This window comes from Oncorhynchus keta, chromosome 12 (assembly GCF_023373465.1).
Source record: "Oncorhynchus keta strain PuntledgeMale-10-30-2019 chromosome 12, Oket_V2, whole genome shotgun sequence".
In the NCBI taxonomy this organism is placed as follows: Eukaryota; Metazoa; Chordata; class Actinopteri; order Salmoniformes; family Salmonidae; genus Oncorhynchus; species Oncorhynchus keta.
Window position 1 is genome coordinate 42,724,708 of NC_068432.1, and position 19,263 is coordinate 42,743,970.

General features: G+C 43.2%; 2 protein-coding genes and 1 long non-coding RNA gene across 7 annotated transcripts in view; 1 reads left to right on the plus strand and 2 right to left on the minus strand.

Moving 5' to 3' along the window:
- Positions 1–1,772, plus strand: part of LOC118391525 (phospholipid phosphatase 1-like) — a 31,824-nt gene extending 30,052 nt beyond the window's left edge. The window contains exon 6 of the mRNA XM_035783013.2: positions 1,106–1,772. Coding sequence (XP_035638906.1) covers positions 1,106–1,225 — 120 coding nt within the window. The 3' untranslated portion in view covers positions 1,226–1,772. The remainder of the gene's footprint in view (positions 1–1,105) is intronic.
- Positions 1,587–2,340, minus strand: LOC127906381 (uncharacterized). Of its 4 annotated transcripts, none has more exons than XR_008061085.1 (3): positions 2,323–2,340; positions 1,777–2,046; positions 1,587–1,736 (listed from the first exon to the last, which is right to left on the minus strand). It is a non-coding gene; the product is annotated as an uncharacterized LOC127906381 (long non-coding RNA). The 4 variants fall into 4 exon arrangements; XR_008061082.1 differs by having other exon boundaries at positions 1,777–2,124; positions 2,262–2,333; XR_008061084.1 differs by lacking the exon at positions 2,323–2,340 and adding an exon at positions 2,262–2,291.
- Positions 2,341–2,527: 187 nt separating this feature from the next.
- Positions 2,528–19,263, minus strand: part of LOC118391524 (exosome RNA helicase MTR4-like) — a 48,389-nt gene continuing 31,653 nt past the window's right edge. Inside the window, exons 21-26 of one of the 2 annotated variants that reach the window (XM_035783012.2) lie at positions 13,374–13,537; positions 10,144–10,249; positions 7,189–7,245; positions 6,187–6,349; positions 3,558–3,662; positions 2,528–2,766 (exon numbers count right to left, since the gene is read on the minus strand). In XM_035783012.2, coding sequence (XP_035638905.2) covers positions 2,714–2,766; positions 3,558–3,662; positions 6,187–6,349; positions 7,189–7,245; positions 10,144–10,249; positions 13,374–13,537 — 648 coding nt within the window. In that variant the 3' untranslated portion in view covers positions 2,528–2,713. Of the gene's footprint in view, positions 2,767–3,557; positions 3,663–6,186; positions 6,350–7,188; positions 7,246–10,143; positions 10,250–12,906; positions 13,004–13,373; positions 13,538–19,263 lie in introns of those variants that run through there. The other variant, XM_052458353.1, reaches the window with a different exon arrangement.

Below are 19,263 nucleotides of genomic sequence, written 5' to 3' on the forward strand. Positions count from 1 at the left end.
GATTAAATTATGATTATTTTTCATCAATCTACACACAATACCCCATAATGACAAAGTGAAAACATATTTTTAGGAAGCACTCCACCAATCAGGCCTTTATGGTAGAGTGGTCAGACAGAAACCACTCCTCAGTAAAAGGCACGACAGCCCACTTGGAGTTCGCCAAAAGGCACCTAAAGGACTTTCCGACCACGAGGAACAAGATTCTCTGGTCTGATGAAACGAAGATTGAGCTCTTTGGCCTTAATGCCAAGAGTCACGTCTGGAGGAAACCTGGCACCATCCCTAAGGTGAAACATGGTGGTGACAGCATCATGCTCTGGGAATGTTTTTCAGTAGCAGGGACTGGGAGACTAGTCAGGATCGAGGGAAAGATGAACGGAGAAAAGTACAGAAAGACCATTAATGAAAACCTGCTCCTGAGCATTCAGGACCTCAGACTGGGGCAAAGGTTTACCTTCACACAGGACAACGACCCTAAGCACACAGCCAAGACAACACAGGAGTGGCTTCGGGACAAGTCTCTGAATGTCCTTGAGTGGCCCAGTCAGAACCTGGGATTGAACATCTCTGGAGAGACCTGAAAATAGCTGCATAGCTGAAAACAGCAATGCTCCCCATCCAACTTGACAGAGCTGGAGAGGATCTGCAGAGAATGCGAGAAACTCACCAAATACAGGTTGCCAAGCTTGTAGCATCATACCCAAGACTTGATGCTGTAATCGCTGCCAAAGGGTACTTCAAAGTACTGAGTAATGTCATTTCAGTTCATTCAAACCTGTTTTTGCTTTATCATTGTGGTGTTCCGTGTAGATTGATGAGTGGGGGAAAAAACTATTTAATCTATTTTAGAATAAGGCTATGACATAACAAAATGTGGAAAAGTGAAGGGGTCTGAATCCTGTGACGACCCTGGGTTTATAAGCGCGGAAATCGATTCTGCTGTTTTTGCGGCACAGTCGATAGCGCGCCGGACCTCGGGCTCGAAGGTCGAGGGTTCGAGACCTGCTCCCTGCTGTTTCATTACAATGCATTCCGAAGGCACTGTAGACCTAGGAATCTCCCACTTCTCCTTCCACTTACTCTACCACTCTTTCTGATGCAGGTCTTCTTCGTGTCAGACTTCTTCAAGAAGAAGGTTGAGCCTCAGAAGGAGGATATTCCCCACACCACCCTGCAGGAGACACCCACAAACGGAAACCACTACGACAGCAGCCCCAACTAAACTATAAAGGAGTGGAGGAACCATCCGGAACCATACATGGCGTTTAGCCAGTGGGGAAGTGTTTACTGCATGCGCATCATACCCCACTAAGGGACGGACCACTGGGGTGGACAGAAAGGCTTAAGTACCAAATGGCCCCCTATTCCCTATATAGCATAGCCTATAGGGCTCTGGTCAAAAGTACTGTACTATGTAGGGAAATAGGGTGCCATTTGGAGCGTTGCCAAACCTGTGAATGTAACCCTGCTTTGTGCATTTGACCTATGACCTGGAGCCAAGCTCCCTATTGGACATTGAGTCACACCCATGTTGCCTTGGCTGGACTGCTACTAATCATAGCTTCCTTCCTGTATTATCGTTACTATCCCAACAAGACTAGTATAATATATCTGTACGTGACTATCCCAACAAGAGTAACATAATATATCTCTGTACCTGACTATCCCAACAAGACTAGTATAATATATCTGTACCTGACTATCCCAACAAGACTAGTATAATATATCTGTACCTGACTATCCCAACAAGAGTAACATAATATATCTCTGTACCTGACTATCCCAACAAGACTAGTATAATATATCTGTACCTGACTATCCCAACAAGACTAGTATAATATATCTGTACCTGACTATCCCAACAAGACTAGTATAATATATCTGTACCTGACTATCCCAACAAGAGTAACATAATATATCTCTGTACCTGACTATCCCAACAAGACTAGTATAATATATCTGTACCTGACTATCCCAACAAGACTAGTATAATATATCTGTACGTGACTATCCCAACAAGAGTAACATAATATATCTCTGTACCTGACTATCCCAACAAGACTAGTATAATATATCTGTACCTGACTATCCCAACAAGAGTAACATAATATATCTCTGTACCTGACTATCCCAACAAGACTAATATAATATATCTGTACCTGACTATCCCAACAAGACTAATATAATAAATCTGTACCTGACTATCCCAACAAGACTAATATAATGCATCTGTACCTGACTAATATAATATAATGTACCTGACTATCCCAACAAGACTAATATAATGCATCTGTACCTGACTAATATAATATAATGTACCTGACTATCCCAACAAGACTAATATAATGCATCTGTACCTGACTATCCCAACAAGACTAATATAATGCATCTGTACCTGACTAATATAATATAATGTACCTGACTATCCCAACAATACTAATATAATGCATCTGTACCCGAAGCAACAAAATAGACAAACAAAATACCTTACTTTTTTTTTTTATCCATCCATATGTAAAAAAAATCACTACAGACGTTTTTTTAATTAAAATTGTTTTAACTATGTACAAATGTGTTGCACTTTTTGGAAGGAAAAAAAGCCATTTCATGCTTCTCAACATGAGGACAAATAAAAATATAAAAAAACATTGTCTGGATGATATCATGATGAAATTACACAAACAATCTTATTCTTACAAAAAACAACAAATTACAGATATAGACTAGCAGCAAACACAATATCCCTCTTGATTTTTGTGATACCTATAAGGAAAAACAGAAGAAATAAATGACTATTTACTTGCTAAAGCCAATGTACACCTACAGACTAAGACTATTACAGTCTAATGGGTGCCTCACAACAAACTGGTCCATACAACTCGAGATTTGTTACTGTTGGGGTCCAAAGTTACGCAGTTACGTTGTCGTAATTCAGTTTCAAAGTGTATCTGAAACCTAACACAGAACCTAGTGTACGGTAGACCCGAGGGTTACCTCCACAGACTGCAGAGGTCCCGAGGGTTACCTCCACAGACTGCAGAGGTCCCGAGGGTTACCTCCACAGACTGCAGAGGTCCCGAGGGTTACCTCCACAGACTGCAGAGGTCCCGAGGGTTACCTCCACAGACTGCAGAGGTCCCGAGGGTTACCTCCACAGACTGCAGAGGTCCCGAGGGTTACCTCCACAGACTGCAGAGGTCCCGAGGGTTACCTCCACAGACTGCAGAGGTCCCGAGGGTTACCTCCACAGACTGCAGAGGTCCCGAGGGTTACCTCCACAGACTGCAGAGGTCCCGAGGGTTACCTCCACAGACTGCAGAGGAAGTTTTAGGACCAGTTTGCCAAAAATATCTAAAAAGCCATTTAACAAGATTTGCAGTTGAGAATGCTTCCTCGTCCAGTAGGCTTAATCTGGGTCTAGGAAGCAGGCTACAAGAGGGAAGTAGGCAGAACAAATATACCCTCTGAAAACTTGATCTACTAGTTTAGACTATAGTTGAATTCTCTGAGATGTGTGAGGATCGAGTCAAGCCAGTGTGCATAACAGATCTTACCATCTGCAAACTTGTTCTCCAGCTCGGTGTTGCCGATGGCCTTGGCTGCCTGACACATCTGACGCAGCAGTTCTTCCAGGCGACGCATACAGCGGATGATACTACCTACAGACAGGGATCAATATGCAAACAGACAACTCAGCGCAGGGAGACAGAATGATACTCCCTTTGACCGACAAAACAGGGGGACATTATACTAAAGACCCGACAGAACGGGAGGGGGGTTATACTAAAGACCGACAGAACAGGGGGGATTATACTAAAGACCGACAGAAGAACAGGGGGGGGGGTTATACTAAAGACCAACAGAACGGGAGGAGGGGTTATACTAAAGACTGACAGAACGGGGGGGATTATACCTAAAGACCGACAGAACAGGGGGATATACTAAAGACCGACAGAACGGGGGGTTTATACTAAAGACCGACAGAACGGGGGATTATACCTAAAGACCGACAGAACAGGGGGATATACTAAAGACCAACAGAACGGGGGTTATACTAAAGACCGACAGAACAGGGGGTTATACTAAAGACCGACAGAACGGGGGGGGTTATACTAAAGACCGACAGAACAGGGGGGTTATACTAAAGACCGACAGAACGGGAGGAGGGTTATACTAAAGACCGACAGAACGGGAGGAGGGGTTATACTAAAGACCGACAGAAGGGGGGATTATACTAAAGACCAACAGAACGGGGGGGGTTATACTAAAGACCAACAGAACAGGGGGGGATTATACTAAAGACCAACAGAACGGGAGGAGGGGTTATACTAAAGACCGACAGAACGGGGGGGGGATTATACTAAAGACCAACAGAACAGGGGGTTATACTAAAGACCAACAGAACGGGGGGGGTTATACTAAAGACCAACAGAACGGGGGTTTATACTAAAGACCGACAGAACGGGGGGTTTATACTAAAGACCGACAGAACGGGGGGTTTATACTAAAGACCGACAGAACGGGGGGGATTATACCTAAAGACCGACAGAACAGGGGGATATACTAAAGACCGACAGAACGGGGGGGTTATACTAAAGACCGACAGAACAGGGGGGGTTATACTAAAGACGGACAGAACAGGGGGGGTTATACTAAAGACCGACAGAACAGGGGGTTATACTAAAGACCGACAGAACGGGAGGAGGGGTTATACTAAAGACCGACAGAACGGGAGGAGGGGTTATACTAAAGACCGACAGAACGGGGGGGATTATACCTAAAGACCGACAGAACGGGGGGATATACTAAAGACCAACAGAACGGGGGGTTTATACTAAAGACCGACAGAACGGGGGGGATTATACCTAAAGACTGACCGAACGGGGGAGTTATACTAAAGACCGACAGAGCGGGGGGTTATACTAAAGACCGACAGAGCGGGGGATATACTAAAGACCAACAGAACGGGGGGGATATACTAAAGACAGACAGAACAGGGGGGTTTACTAAAGACCGACAGAATAGGGGGCATTATACCAAAGACCGACAGAACAGGGGGATTATACTAAAGACCGACAGAACAGGGGGGGATTATACTAAAGACCGACAGAACAGGGGGGATTATACTAAAGAAAAACAACAGGGGGGGATTATACTAAAGACCGACAGAACAGGGGGGATTATACTAAAGACCGACAGAACAGGGGGGATTATACTAAAGACCAACAGAACGGGTGGGGGGCAATAAAGCCATTGATCTACTTCCCCAGACCCCAACGAACTCATGGACACCATTTTGTCTCTGCGTCCAGTATGAAGGAAGTTAAAGGTAGTTTTGCGAGCCAATGCTAACTAGTGTTAGCGCAATGACTGGAAGTCTATGGTATCTATTAGCATGCTAGACGTTACCAAAGACTTCCAGACATTACACTAATGCTAGTTCGCAACTTCCTTCAAACTGCACATAGAGACATACAAATATGGGTATCCCTTTAAAGCTACAATCTGGGATTCGTTTTTCAGATTGGGGAATAGAGAAATGCAGGCCGAATCCCACTCAAATTCATAGACAGTGCCACTCTTGAAGTAAGGACAGTCCATTGCACGCACATGATAGGTGTAAACATTTTGAAGCTATACATTTCAGCCCATTGAAGTTCATCCAGGGAGGGCTTCAAATCTGTCCTCCTTTGAAGAGTCTCTCCCACTCCAAGCCCCCAACTATGTGCCTCTTTCAGACAAAAACCATTCCTGACAATATATAATGGACCAAAGCCGAGTCAGAATGCAGAGAAAACAATGTGCTTCAACAATGTGCTTCAACTGAGTTCCTCACCAGGTCATTTGGCTCACCTTCAATGACCTACAACATGAAAGATGCCAAACCAAATAGTTTTATTAACTGCTAGTTGTAGACATTGGAAACAGAAAGACCCCACATGGAAACAGAAAGACAACAATTGAAAGCGCTCAGACATCCATTTCATTGACATTGGGGGCAGGCATTAGGCAAGTTACCTTGCACTGACTAAGTTTGATAAGATCACCTGCTAAATGACTAAAATGCATGTATAATTTACCTTCAAAGATGTCTGACGTCCTGCATAAGAACATTTGGAAAGAGCTAAACATTTGGTAGTTCTGTACAGGTATTAAGGCGACAGGTGTTGGTGGGGTTGTTACCTTCGAAGACGTCGGTCATCTTGCAGATCTGAGCGAAGGTGGATCCGTTAGCCCAGGTGTAGACCACATCCATCAGGTGAGGCCTGAACTTGTCCAGGTAGGTCTCCTCATCCACCTCCAGTTTAGCCTCTGCAGACACCTTAGCAATGCGCTTGGCACACTCCTGACAACCACAACAGACAGTTCAACAAAACAGACATTGGATAATAACATGCTCGAGCTCAGAATAATTATTGAACTTGTTTGGGTGCTGAATCCTTGTAAATAGAAAATTAAATGGACAGGAAATGTATCATTAACTTAAGCTTTCTTTGTAGTTTCCTGTTCATCTCAAGCAGCCATTCAAATGAAGGCAAACACTCAGGCAGGGAGACCCAAATCTTTAATCTTTCACCAAACATCTAGATTGTAGACTGTGGACCTAGCTGGCTTTGCAGAATGTGCCAAGTCTCAGCAGACAGAAACAGCAGTTAAGTCAATAGAATAGGTAAACTGGTTGGCTGTCAAGTCTCACATAGTCTAGTTAAACATCAATGCTTTGGTTTAACATGAACTAAGTATAAGAAACCACACACCTGAAAAGCAGACTAAACCAGGTCTGAGGGGTGTGTCATAAAGCATCATCACCACGTATCCAGTTTGCTACCATGCCCATTGCAATGTTATATTTATTTAACCTTTATTTAACGAGGCAAGTCAGTTAAGAACAAATTCTTATTTACAATGACGTCCTAGGAACAGTGGGTTAACTGCCTTGTTCAGGGGCAGAACGACAGATTTTGACCTTGTCAGCTCTGGGATTCGATCTAGCAACCTCTCGGTTACTGGCACCACTAGGCAACCTAAAGTTATTTAATAATATTTATAAAAGTCAGCTGCTAAACTCATTGGCTGTGCCCCAAATACACTACTTTTGACCAGGGACACACATTGATCTTGCTTTGTAACCTAGGCTAACCCCCTGGACAGCTCCTATTCCGCAGCGTCATGTGGAATGTTTACCTGCATCTGTCTCAGTGGTCCAGCCAGCTGCTCTGTCAGCTTGGGCATCTCATTCGCCTGAGGGAAGGAGGAGAACACAAACATGACGTTAGTCTAAAACTTTGGACACACTGCGACCACCTCCTCAGTGTCGAAGAGCAGAGGCTGTTTTCGCCAATTCAACATGAAGAATAGTTGGAAAATCAACAGAAAATGTCAGCCGATGTTGTGATCCGGGGCACTCGGCAGGATAACTGATCGGTCTCTGCTCCAGTACTCCTAAGTGTCAATAAAACATTACTGCCGTCTGTCGGTTATTGATTTAAGAAACATGCAGAGTGACCCACTTCAGTAATGGGACGAAGCCCTCAGACTGCAGAGCATCTCGTTTTACTGTGACGGCTAAATGTATCTTCTCTAAAGGATACGGTTGACCTTAACAGATCTCAAACTATGAAATGTCACAATATTTTGTCCTTAGCTTCAAATTGGTATGTCCTTTGTTAGCCTGACTAATGTTAGGACAATGGACGCCAGCGGGGCACCCAGACACTGGACCACAGTGGCATGTGAATGTCACAGAGACTATCTGCTGACAGACAAGAGGGACAAGAGACGGAGACTTGCAGGCAGTAGATATGACATATAGAAGACTATAAGTTAGCACGCGCTCCAGCAGGTGTATCTCACTGATCATCCCTAAAGCCAACACCTCATTTGGCCGCCTTTCGTTCCAGTACTCTGCTGCCTGTGACTGGAACGAATTGCAAAAATCGCTGAAGTTGGAGACTTTTATCTCCCTCACCAACTTCAAACATCAGCTATCCGAGCAGCTAACCGATCGCTGCAGCTGTACATAGTCTATAGGTAAATAGCTCACCCCTTTTCACCTACCTCATTCCCATACTGTTTTTATACTGTTTTTATTTATTTACTTTTCTGCTCTTTTGCACACCAATATCTCTACCTGTACATGCCCATCTGATCATTTATCACTCCAGTGTTATTCTGCAAAATTGTATTATTCGCCTACATCCTCATGCCTTTTGCACACATTGTATATAGACTGCCCATTTTTTTCTACTGTGTTATTGACTTGCTAATTGTTTACTCCATGTGTAACTCTGTGTTGTCTGTTCACACTGCTATGCTTTATCTTGGCCAGGTCGCAGTTGCAAATGAGAACTTGTTCTCAACTAGCCTACCTGGTTAAATAAAGGTGAAATAAAAAAAATAAGACTAAATTGCAATGTAGTCTCGTACTACACCGGCTCTGACGCTCGTCGGATGTGACTGGGCTTGAAAACCATTACAGACTACAAAGGGAAGCACAGCCGAGAGCTGCCCAGTGACACGAGCCTACTGGACGAGCTAAACTACTTCTATGCTCACTTCGAGGCAAATAACACTGAAACATGCACGAGATGCACTAGCTGTTCCGGAAGACTGTGTGATCACGCTCTCCGCAGCCGATGTAAGACCTTTAAACAGGTCAACATTCACAAGGTCGCAGGGCCAGACGGATTACCAGGACGTGTACTGCAAGCATACGCTGACCAACTGGCAAGTTTCTTCACTGACATTTTCAACCTCTCCCTGTCCGAGTCTGTAATACCAAGATGTTTTAAGCAAACCACCATAGTGTCTGTGCCCAAGAACACTAAGGTAACCTGCCTAAATGACCACCGACCCATAGCATTGACGTCTGTAGCCATGAAGGGCTTTGAAAGGCTGGTCATGGCTCACATCAACACCATTATTCCAGAAACCCTAGACCCACTCCAATTTGCATACCTCCCCCACAGATCCACAGATGATGCAATCTCTATTGCACTCCACACTGCCCTTTCTCACATGGACAAAAGGAAAACCTACGTGAGAATGCTATTCATTGACTACAGCTCAGCGTTCAACACCATAGTACCCTCAAAGCTCATCACTACACTAAGCTAAGGACCCTGGGACTAAACACCTCCCTCTGCAACTGGATCCTGGACTTCCTGACGGGATGCCCCCAGGTGGGTAGGTAACACATATGCCACGCTGATCCTCAACACAGAGGCCCCTCAGGGGTGCGTGCTCAGTTCCCTCCCGTACTCATGACTGCACGGCCAGGCACAACTCCAACACCATCAGCAAGTTTGCCGATGACACAACAGTGGTAGGCCTGATCACCGACAACGACAAGACAGCCTATAGGGAGGTGGTCAGAGACCTGGCCGTGTGGCGACAGGACAACAACCTCTCCCTCAACGTGATCAAGACAAAGGAGATTGACGACAGGAAAAAGAGGACAGAGCACGCCCCCATTCTCGTCAACGGAGCTGTAGTGGAGCAGGTTGAGAGCTTCAAGTTCCTTGGTGTTGTTGGATTCTGGGTGAAACTTTGAACGGTGTTATACTCAGAAGTATAGGAGCATTAGATACAACAGAGACACGAGGGGTGCCATAATGAAGCTTGGGAGGGGCTGAGTGCAGGGAACACGATCGCATCTGGCAGTACTGAGAAACCGGTGAAGGCTCATATCACTTAGCGTGCCAGAGACCTACTAAGGTCTACTTTTAACAGATTGACCGACCGCTGCCTGGAGTGAGTGGAATTTGTTATTGGAGAGGTCTGAAATTGAGCTAGACAAGACAAAATGTTTTCAAAGAATTGACACAGGAAATCCTTGAGGAGAGAGGAAGCCCCAAGAGGATGTACTGGAGATCGAATCATAAACTCAAGAGATAAGGTCACTAGGTTACTGCAAGGTAATAGGTTAGTGTGCTTTTGTTGATGTGTGTATGTGTGTGTATGTGTGTGTGTATGTGTGTGTATGTGTGTGTATGTGTATGTATGTGTGTAAGTATGTAAGTAAGAGGTGGCGTGATGGCATGGGGAAAGGAGGATGGTGTTTATCTGGCCAAAAGTGTTTTATCTGATTGCGTAGGAAATGGTGTGCATCGGAGTGTGTTCCCAGTGTGTGTGTCTTACATTCTCCTGGAAGACGAAGACACTGAGCAGAGCAGTAACCTGTTCTGCAGTCAGATCGTTGAACAGACCGTTGAACACCATCTCAGTCAGCAGCAGCTCATCAGCACTGGATCAAACAGAACACAGCTCTAAGATCAGTCACATTGTCAATACATTTGTTTTTTTTACAGCATGTATGTAATATACACTGAACAAAAATATAAATCCAACATGTAAAGTGTTGGTCCCATGTTTCATGAGCTGAAATAAAAGATCCCAGAAAAGTTTCATACGCACTCATTTCTCAATTTTGGGGCACAATTTTGTTCACATCCCTGTTTTTGAGCATTTCTCTTTGCCAAGATAATCCATTCACTTGAAGTGTGGCAAATCAAGAAGATTATTAAACAGCACAATCAATTCACAGGTGCACCTTGTACTGGGGACAATAAAACACCACTCAAAAATGTGCAGATTTGTCACAACACAATGCCACAGATGTCCCAAGTTGAGGGAGCCTGCAATTGGCATGCTAACTATAGGAATGTATAAATTCCTCAATCATCCAGAAGGGGAGGTTAGTACAGGTGCATCAAAGCAGGGGCCGAGACAGAAACTGTTTTTCAATCTCAAGGCCATCAGACTGCTAAACAGCCATCACTAACATTGAGTGGCTGCTGCCAACATACTGACTCAATCTCTAGCCACTTTAATAATTGGATGTAATAAATGTATCAGTCACTTTAAACAATGCCACTTTATATAAAGCTTACATACTCTACATTACTCATCTCATATGTATATACTGTACTCTATACCATCTACTGCTTCTTGCCTATGCCGTTCGTTCATCGCTCATCCATATATGTATATGTACATATTCTTATTCATTCCTTTACACTTGTGTGTGTATAAGGTAGTTGTGAAATTGTTAGATTACTTGTTAAATATTACTGCACGGTAGGAACTAGAAGCATAAGCATTTCGCTACACTCGCATTAACATCTGCTAACCATGTGTATGTGACCAATAAAATTGTATTCGATTTTTAGAAGTACGGGCTACCTGGTCTGCGTGCAAATGTAGGCATATAAATGTGCACATTTGGGGATCTGATAGCATTTCTGATTGGTTTTAATGCACCACCACTTATGAGCTGTGGAGCTTCTCGTTCTGCCCCTGAACAGGCAGTTAAACACTGTTCCGAGGCAATCATTGAAAATAAGAATATGTTCTTAACTGACTTGCCTAGTTAAATAAAGGTAAAAAATTATTAAATTAAAAAGAAATCTTCACCTCGAACAGCAAGCAAACAAAGTGTGCTTTTACATCCATTGAGAATTACAATACTTCCTCAATTAATTTGAATAATCTTTCCAGCTCTATCCCTTTTGATAACCACTCAGCATGAAAAGGAATCCAGTTGAACTGTCATAAAGTAGGCCCACCTGATTACTTATCCCTTGCGCAAATAGCCTACAGCTGTGTCTGTTCTGAGCTCACAGGAGGTGGAAACTGAGGGCCCAGAATATTTTACACAATGTTCCAAGGAGCTTCAGGCCAGACCCAAGTTAATAGTTGATACAATGTTTCAAGCTGTTGCAAACAGGGCATGCATAGCCAATGTGATTTAAAGGTTTTTAAAAGAGTGTATTTTAATTTGTATTAATTTTGAGCCTCTTTCTCCCAATTTTAATTACGATCTTGTCCCATTGCTGCAACTCCCCAACGGGCTCGGGAGAGGCGAAGGTTGAGTCATGCGTCCTATGAAACATGTCCCACCAAACTGCACTCCTTAACACTTGTCCGCTTAAACCGGAAGCCAAATGCATTAATGTGTCTGAGGAAACACAGTTCAACTGATGACCGAAGTCAGCCTGCAGGCGCCTGGCCCACCACAAGAAGTCGCTAGAACGCAATGAGCCAAGTAAAGCCCTCGCCGGCCAAACCCTCCCCTAACCCAGACGACGCTGGGACAATTGTGCGCCTCCCTATGGGACTCCCTGTCACGGGCCGGTCGTGACACAGCCTGGGATCGATCCCGGGTCTGTAGTGACGCCTCAAGCACTGCTTTGCCTTAAGACTGCTGCACCACTCGGGAGGCCCAGGATATTTATTTTTATCAGGTTGTTTTCTACCTGCAGGCTGCAATGTTTTCATTTGTTGGCTTTATAGGTTATTTTTTACATAGATGGCAATTGTTACTTTAAAGGTTTGTCTAATTTTCATTTGGATAGAATTTTGATTAACCACATGATAATGAGTCAGATACGAAGACATCAATTAAATTGTTGCACCTAAATGTGCATATGAAAACCAGAATTTGAACGCAGATCGGAAGAAATGGTAAGATAAATTGGCATTCCACATTAGAAAATTTGCAGACTCCTTGTGTAGCCTATTACTGGCAACTTCAAGAGCGTAATGGCGGAATCTGCGAAAGCCAGTAGGAGCGGGAGAATGGTCGAGACAGGTGAAGGTTTTTTCTTCTGGTTATCTTGATCTCTGGCTCCCTCTTGAGTAATTTGTGTCTTAATTAATCAAACAGTGAGCTTAAAGCATCAGACAAGCTCAATGCAAGTATAGTTGTTTTTATCAAAACAAATAGGGTGTTACATACACGTTTTACAAATAAACGTTTTAATTTTGACCAATCGATTGGTCGACAGAGCAGACGACTTTCAGGCAACTAAGATTTTTTTCTTCTTCTTTCGGGGACAGCCCTAATGCCCTGTAATGTGAAATCTAAAGATCAGGGCCTAATGAATTGATTTACTTGAATGAACTCAGTAAAATCTTTTAAATTGTTGCATTTATATTTTTGTTCAATGTATTTAACTGTTCTAAGTTGAACAACTCTGTTCGCAGCAGCTCATCAGCACTGGCTCATACACAGCGTTAACACAGGTATCAGATCTGTCACAGTATTGTTACAGAGAGATTCAATAGCAAGGTAATATACACACTGTTCTAGGATCAATCATAATATTATTACATAGAGGGGTTTAATACAGCCTTAAACAGAATTATAACATAACCTTGCATTTAAACAGGTTGCATGATAAGATTGGGCTCGGTACATCTGCTATTGTCTGGTTTTAGATTAGAACTACCTAAGATCGACATGTATCCATGTGGATGGGATTAAATCTGACTGGTGTAGGTTTTATTCTATGTCCTGTGCTTTTCATCATTACCAAAATGCAAACTTTGGGGTAAAGTATTACTGCTGCAGGTGTTCTTTTCCTTACCTGCTGATCTCACAGGCCACTCTGCCCTTCACCTCGATGACATCAGAGGAAGTAGCGAACCCCAGACGTCTCAGGACACGCTTCCTGCACTTCAGCTCGTCCATCTGCAGGACGGTCCTAGCCTTTTTCAGCTCCCGCTTGGCCCCTTTAATGTCCCCTGCAATCTGACAGAGAGACACGGGATAACATAACTGCTTAAAACCTTACCCTCTAGTAAGGATAAAGAAAAGAGTCTGTGAATCAAAAAGGGGCTTAGGCAATTGGAGCAGCAGAATTTTAAAAACATTTTAAAGACCCAAATTTTTGTGTGTACAATTTCAGCATTTTTACACCAATTTCCTGCAATTCTTCATGGAGTCAAGACGCATTTTATCAGTTTTAAACTTAATTTTCTTACAATTCTACACATTTTGCCATGGAGCGGAGAGAAAATGTTGCCGTTTTAAAGCAAATTTCTCAGGATTCTACATATTCCGTTTGCCGTTTTCAAGATAATTCCCTGCATTTTGCCACGGCTAATGCCGTTTTTCTGCTCAAACTTAAAAGCAATACTGTTAAATTCATATTTTCTATTACCCTGATGTTCTAGCTTTGATTTTGGCACAAAGATTACATCATTATAAAAAATAACACCCGTTCAAAAGTTTGATCACTTAAAATGTCCTTGTTTTTGAAAGAAAAGCTAATATTTTGTCCATTAAAATCACATCAAATTGATCAGAAATACAGTGTAGACGTGTTAATGTAAATGACTATTGTAGCTAAAAACGGAAGATTTTTAAGGCTAATTGATCATTAGAAAACCTTTTTGCAATTATGTTAGCACAGTTGAAAACTGTTGTTCTGATTAAATAAGCAATACAACTGGACTTCAGACTAGTTCAGTATCTGGAGCATCAGCATTTGTAGATTCGATTACAGGCTCAAAATGACCAGAAGCAAAGTACTTTCTTCTGAAACTCGTCACTATTCTTGTTCTGAGAAATGAACGCTATTCCACCAGTCTCAATGTCAGTGAAGAGGCGACTCCGGGATGCTGGCCTTCTAGGCTGAGTTGCAAAGAAAGGAAGATTGGGGGGAAAAGTGTTATGGACAGACAAATGTAAGTTTGAGGTGTTCCGATCACAATGAAGAAGAGAGATGCAGAAAAGTGCTTGACGCCATCTGTCAAGCATGGTGGAAACAATGTAATGTCTGGGGGTGCTTTGGTGGTAGGTAAAGGGGGAGATTTGTACAGGCTAAAAGGGATCTTGAAGGAGGGCTATCACTCTATTTTGCTACGCCATGCCTAGTGGACGGCGCTTAATTGGAGCCAATGTCCTCCTACAACAGGACAATGATCCAAAGCAGTTTCAAACTATGTAAGAACTATTTAGGGAAGAAGCATTCAGCTGGTATTCTGTCTAATGGAGTGACCAGCACAGTCACCGGATCTCAACCCTATTGGGAGCAGCTTGACCGTATGGTACGTAAGAAGTGCCCATCAAGCCAACCCAAGTTGTGGGAGGTGGTTCAGGAAGCATGGGGTGAAATCTCTTCAGATTACATCAACAAATTGACAACTAGAATGCCCAAGGTCTGCAAGGATGTAATTGCTGCAAATGGAGGATTCTTTGACGAAAGCAAAATTTGAAGGACACAATTATTATTTCACTAAAAAAAACATTATTTATAACCCTGTCAACGCCTCGACTATATTTCCTATTCATCATTTTGCAACTCATCTCAAGTATGTTTTCATGGAAAACAAGGACATTTAAGCGCATCACCATTTTCTTTCCTACATACTTTATATCTGGTTTTAGTTTTACATTCTAAAAATGTATTTTAAATTCGTATATATAAAAAAAACAAATAGATTAGACTTAGGCATCCAAAATATATGCTTAGGCGGCCCACCCAAGTGCTTCTATGGCAGAAAAATCCCTGCTCTCAGAGCAAACAATCCTTTAAATGTACTATTTTAAATCATATAAATCAAATGTTTTAATTGTAATGTAAATAGTCCAGTGGCCATTTGATTAATTATTCAGCGGTCTTATGGCTTTGGGGTAGGAGCAAGATATAGTTAACAGTTACCGTTCTATTAGTAGGATTGTCTCGTACAGAGCTAATCCAGTTTATTCTCCAGCAATTGTACGTTGGCCAATAGATCGGACGGTAGAGGCGGGTTACCCACTTGCCACCAAAATCTCACAAGACACAGAGGGGGAGATGGGGGTATCAGTCTTTTCTTCACGCGAATGACAGGGATTTGGGCCTGGTTTCAGAGAAACAGCATTCTTTCGAGTCGGACTCATTAAAGAGAACATCTTCATCCAGTTCGAGGTGAGTAATCACTGTTCTGATATCCAGAAGCTCTTTCGGGCGTATTTAAAAAAATAAAATTAAAATAAATGTTATATAACTAGGCAAGTCAGTTAAGAACAAATTCTTACTTACAATGACGGCCAAACCCGGACAACACTGGGCCAAATGTGCACCGCCCTATGGGACTCCCAATCACGGTTGGATGTGATGCAGGCTGGATTCGAACCAGGTACTGCAGTGATGCCTCTTGCACTGAGATGCTGTGCTGCGCCACTCGGGAGCCCAGAGTGGAGACGGTAGCAGCAACATTATGTACAAAATAAGTTACAAACAATGCGAAAAAAGACTGTAAGGAGCATGTAATAAAGCACAGTTGGTTAGGAGCCCGTAAAACAGTAGCACAAAGCTGCCTTGCATGACTGAAGCTGCAAACTGAGGAATGAAATCCAATCAGATCTCAGCCCAGTCGGAACTGACACAGCTGAGACCAAGTGTTGGTTAATAGTCTCGGTCTGTCCTACAGGCCAGTTTGTTCCTCTCCGCCACACACCTTGTGTAACTGTCCCTGCTTAAGACCATTATCCAATTACAGGCTCACCCAACACCACTAGAACATGCTGCGGGGAGAGTTTGACAACATGGGATAGACAACAGTGGTGCTAGGCTACCTCCAGCTCTAGGCAATCCACTAAGTCAGAGGATATTTATTTTACACATTAACTGATATTGTAAAGCTGATTAGCAGATACTTAGGCATAACCCTACGAACTGTACTATGTCTTGAATTCAAGCCTAAGTCAATTACAACAAATGCACTAGAAATAGAATTTAACCAGCTTTGTGTTTCTAGCGAAAGTGTCTGCCTGCCGGTCTGTATGCACGTGTGTCCTGCTGTGGCCGGATTTGGACACGATGTTATGCAGGCCGATACTTTGTGCAGTGGCATAGTCCCAGAAGCCACAGCCAAGCAGAGGGTTGGAGATTTTATTTTTTACGAGCACGTTTATTTTAATTTTGATTTTATTTCACCAGGTAGGCCAGTTGAGAACAAGTTCTCATTTACAACTGCAACCTGGCCCAGATAAAGCAAAGTATTGCGACAAAAACAACAGAGTTACACATGGGATAAACAAACGTATAGTCAATAACACAATAGAAAAATCTATGTACAGGTTATATCCTGCCTGTTTGGCCCTGTCCGGGGGTATCGTCGGACATGGCCACAGTGTCTTCCGACCCCTCCTGTCTCAGCCTTCAGTATTTATGCTGCAGTTGTTTATGTGTCGGGGTACTAGGTCCGTCTGTTGTACCTGGATAATTTCTACAGTCTTATCCGGTGTCCTGTGCGAATTGAAGTATGCCCTCTCTAAATTCTCTCTTTCTCTCGGACCTGAGCCCTAAGACCATGCCTCAGAACTAACTGGCCTGATGACTCCTTGTTGTCTGTCCCCAGTCCACCTGGCCGTGCTGATGCTCCAGTTTCAACTGTTCTGCCTGCGGCTATGGAACCCTGACCCGTTCACCGGACATGCTACCTGTCCCAGACCTGTTGTTTTCAACTCTCTAGAGACAGCAGGAGCGGTCGAGATACTCTCAATGCCCGGCTATGAAAAGCCAACTGACAATTACTCCTGAGGTTCTGACCTGTTGCACCCTCGACAACCACATTATTATTTAACCCTGCTGGTCATCTATAAACATTTGAACATCTTGCCCATGTACTGTTATAATCTCCACCTGGCACAGCCAGAAGAGGACTGGCCACCCCCCATAGCCTGGTTCCCTCTAGGTTTCTTCCTAGGTTCTGGCCTTTATAGGGAGTTTTTCCTAGCCCCCGTTCTTCTACACCGGCATTGCTTGCTGTTTGGGGTTTTAGGCTGGGTTTCTGTACAGCACTGAGATATCAGCTGATGTAAGAAGGGCTTTATAAATACATTTTATTTGATTTTGTGCAAAGGTAGTAAGATTAGGGAGCTAAGGCAATAAATAAGCCATAGAGGCGAAATAATTACAATTTAGCATTAACACTGGAGTGATAGATGTGCAGATGATGTGCAAAATAAAATAAAATAACTATATGGGGATGAGGTAGTTGGGTGTGCTATTTACAGATGGGCTGTGTACAGGTACAGTGATCGGTAAACTGCTCTGACAGTTGATGCTTAAAGTTAGTGAGGGAGATATGAGTATCCAGCTTCAGTGATTTTTGCAATTCGTTCCAGTCATTGGCAGCAGAGAACTGGAAGGAAAGGCGGCCAAAGGAGGTGTTGGCTTTGCAGATGACCAGTGAAATATACCCGCTGGAACGCGTGCTACGGGTGGGTGTTGCTATGGTGACCAGTGAGCTGAGATATGGTCGGGCTTTACCTAGCAAAGACTTATAGATGACCTGGAGCCAGTGGGTTTGGAGACGAATATGTAGTGAGGGCCAGCCAACAAGAACGTACAGGTCGCAGTGGAGGGTAGTATAAGGGGATTTGGTGACAAAACAGATGGCACTGTGATAGCAAATTGGATGGAGTCTGAGTAGAGTGTTGGATGCCATTTTGTAAATGACATCGCCAAAATCAAGGATCGGTAGAATAGTCCGTTTTACGAGGGTATGATTGAGGGAAGGAGGCTTTGTTGCGAAATAGGAAGCCGATTCTAGATTTAGTTTTGGATTAGAGATGCTTAATGTGAGCCCGGAAGGAGAGTTTACAGTCTCAAACAACACCAAGGTATTTGTAGTTGTCCACATATTCTAAGTCAGAACCGTCCAGAGTAGTGATGATTGTCGGGCGGGCGGGTGCGAGCATTGGTTCATAGAAGCAGGTGCCATCTCCTCATTGGTTATACCCACGTGAGTGATTGAAAGACGAACTTTGTTGCCGGTTGTCGGGGTAATACAATGAAAGTTTAGATGCGATCACCATATAAGTTCAAAGATGAAAAAGCCTGGAAGGAGGAGAGATGACTGGAAACGATTCGGTTGGCCGTTTTATGTGTGGATTGTCAGAGTTGAGGTCCTTGTGCATTTCAGGTAAAATAACAACTCAATGTTTATATCCCAGGACAAATTAGCTAGCAACAGCAAGTTAGCTAAATAGGACAAATTAACATTAGCTAGCAACAGCAAGCTAACTAGCTAAATTGCCATACATGTTTAATGCTTTTCGACCTGTCCCCAAATTAATGTCATTGGTTCAGTTTGTTTTGATATTTGAACCTGCATGTCGTGATCGCGTTTGGTGTGGGGGGGGCAAAATAAATGTATGCACAATAGCGCACGCGCGCAGCCGGTTTGAGTTCCATGTTAAACATACCTGTGAGTTATGAAAACTAAGTGTTTTGCGAATGTTGAACTTACTTTATGGCTACTAATATTGGAAAAGCTAAATCAATGTCCAAGTATACAGATTTTGGATGATATTCTTGCAGAAAAATGTAATCGACAACAGCTAAATGAGAGGTAACGTTAGACTGGTAAGACTGGTTAGACTGGTAAGTGAAATACGAGTCTTTATATTCTCTTATATTGCATCACATCTGGCCATGATTGGTAGTCCCATAGGGAGGCGCACAATTGGCCCAACGTCGT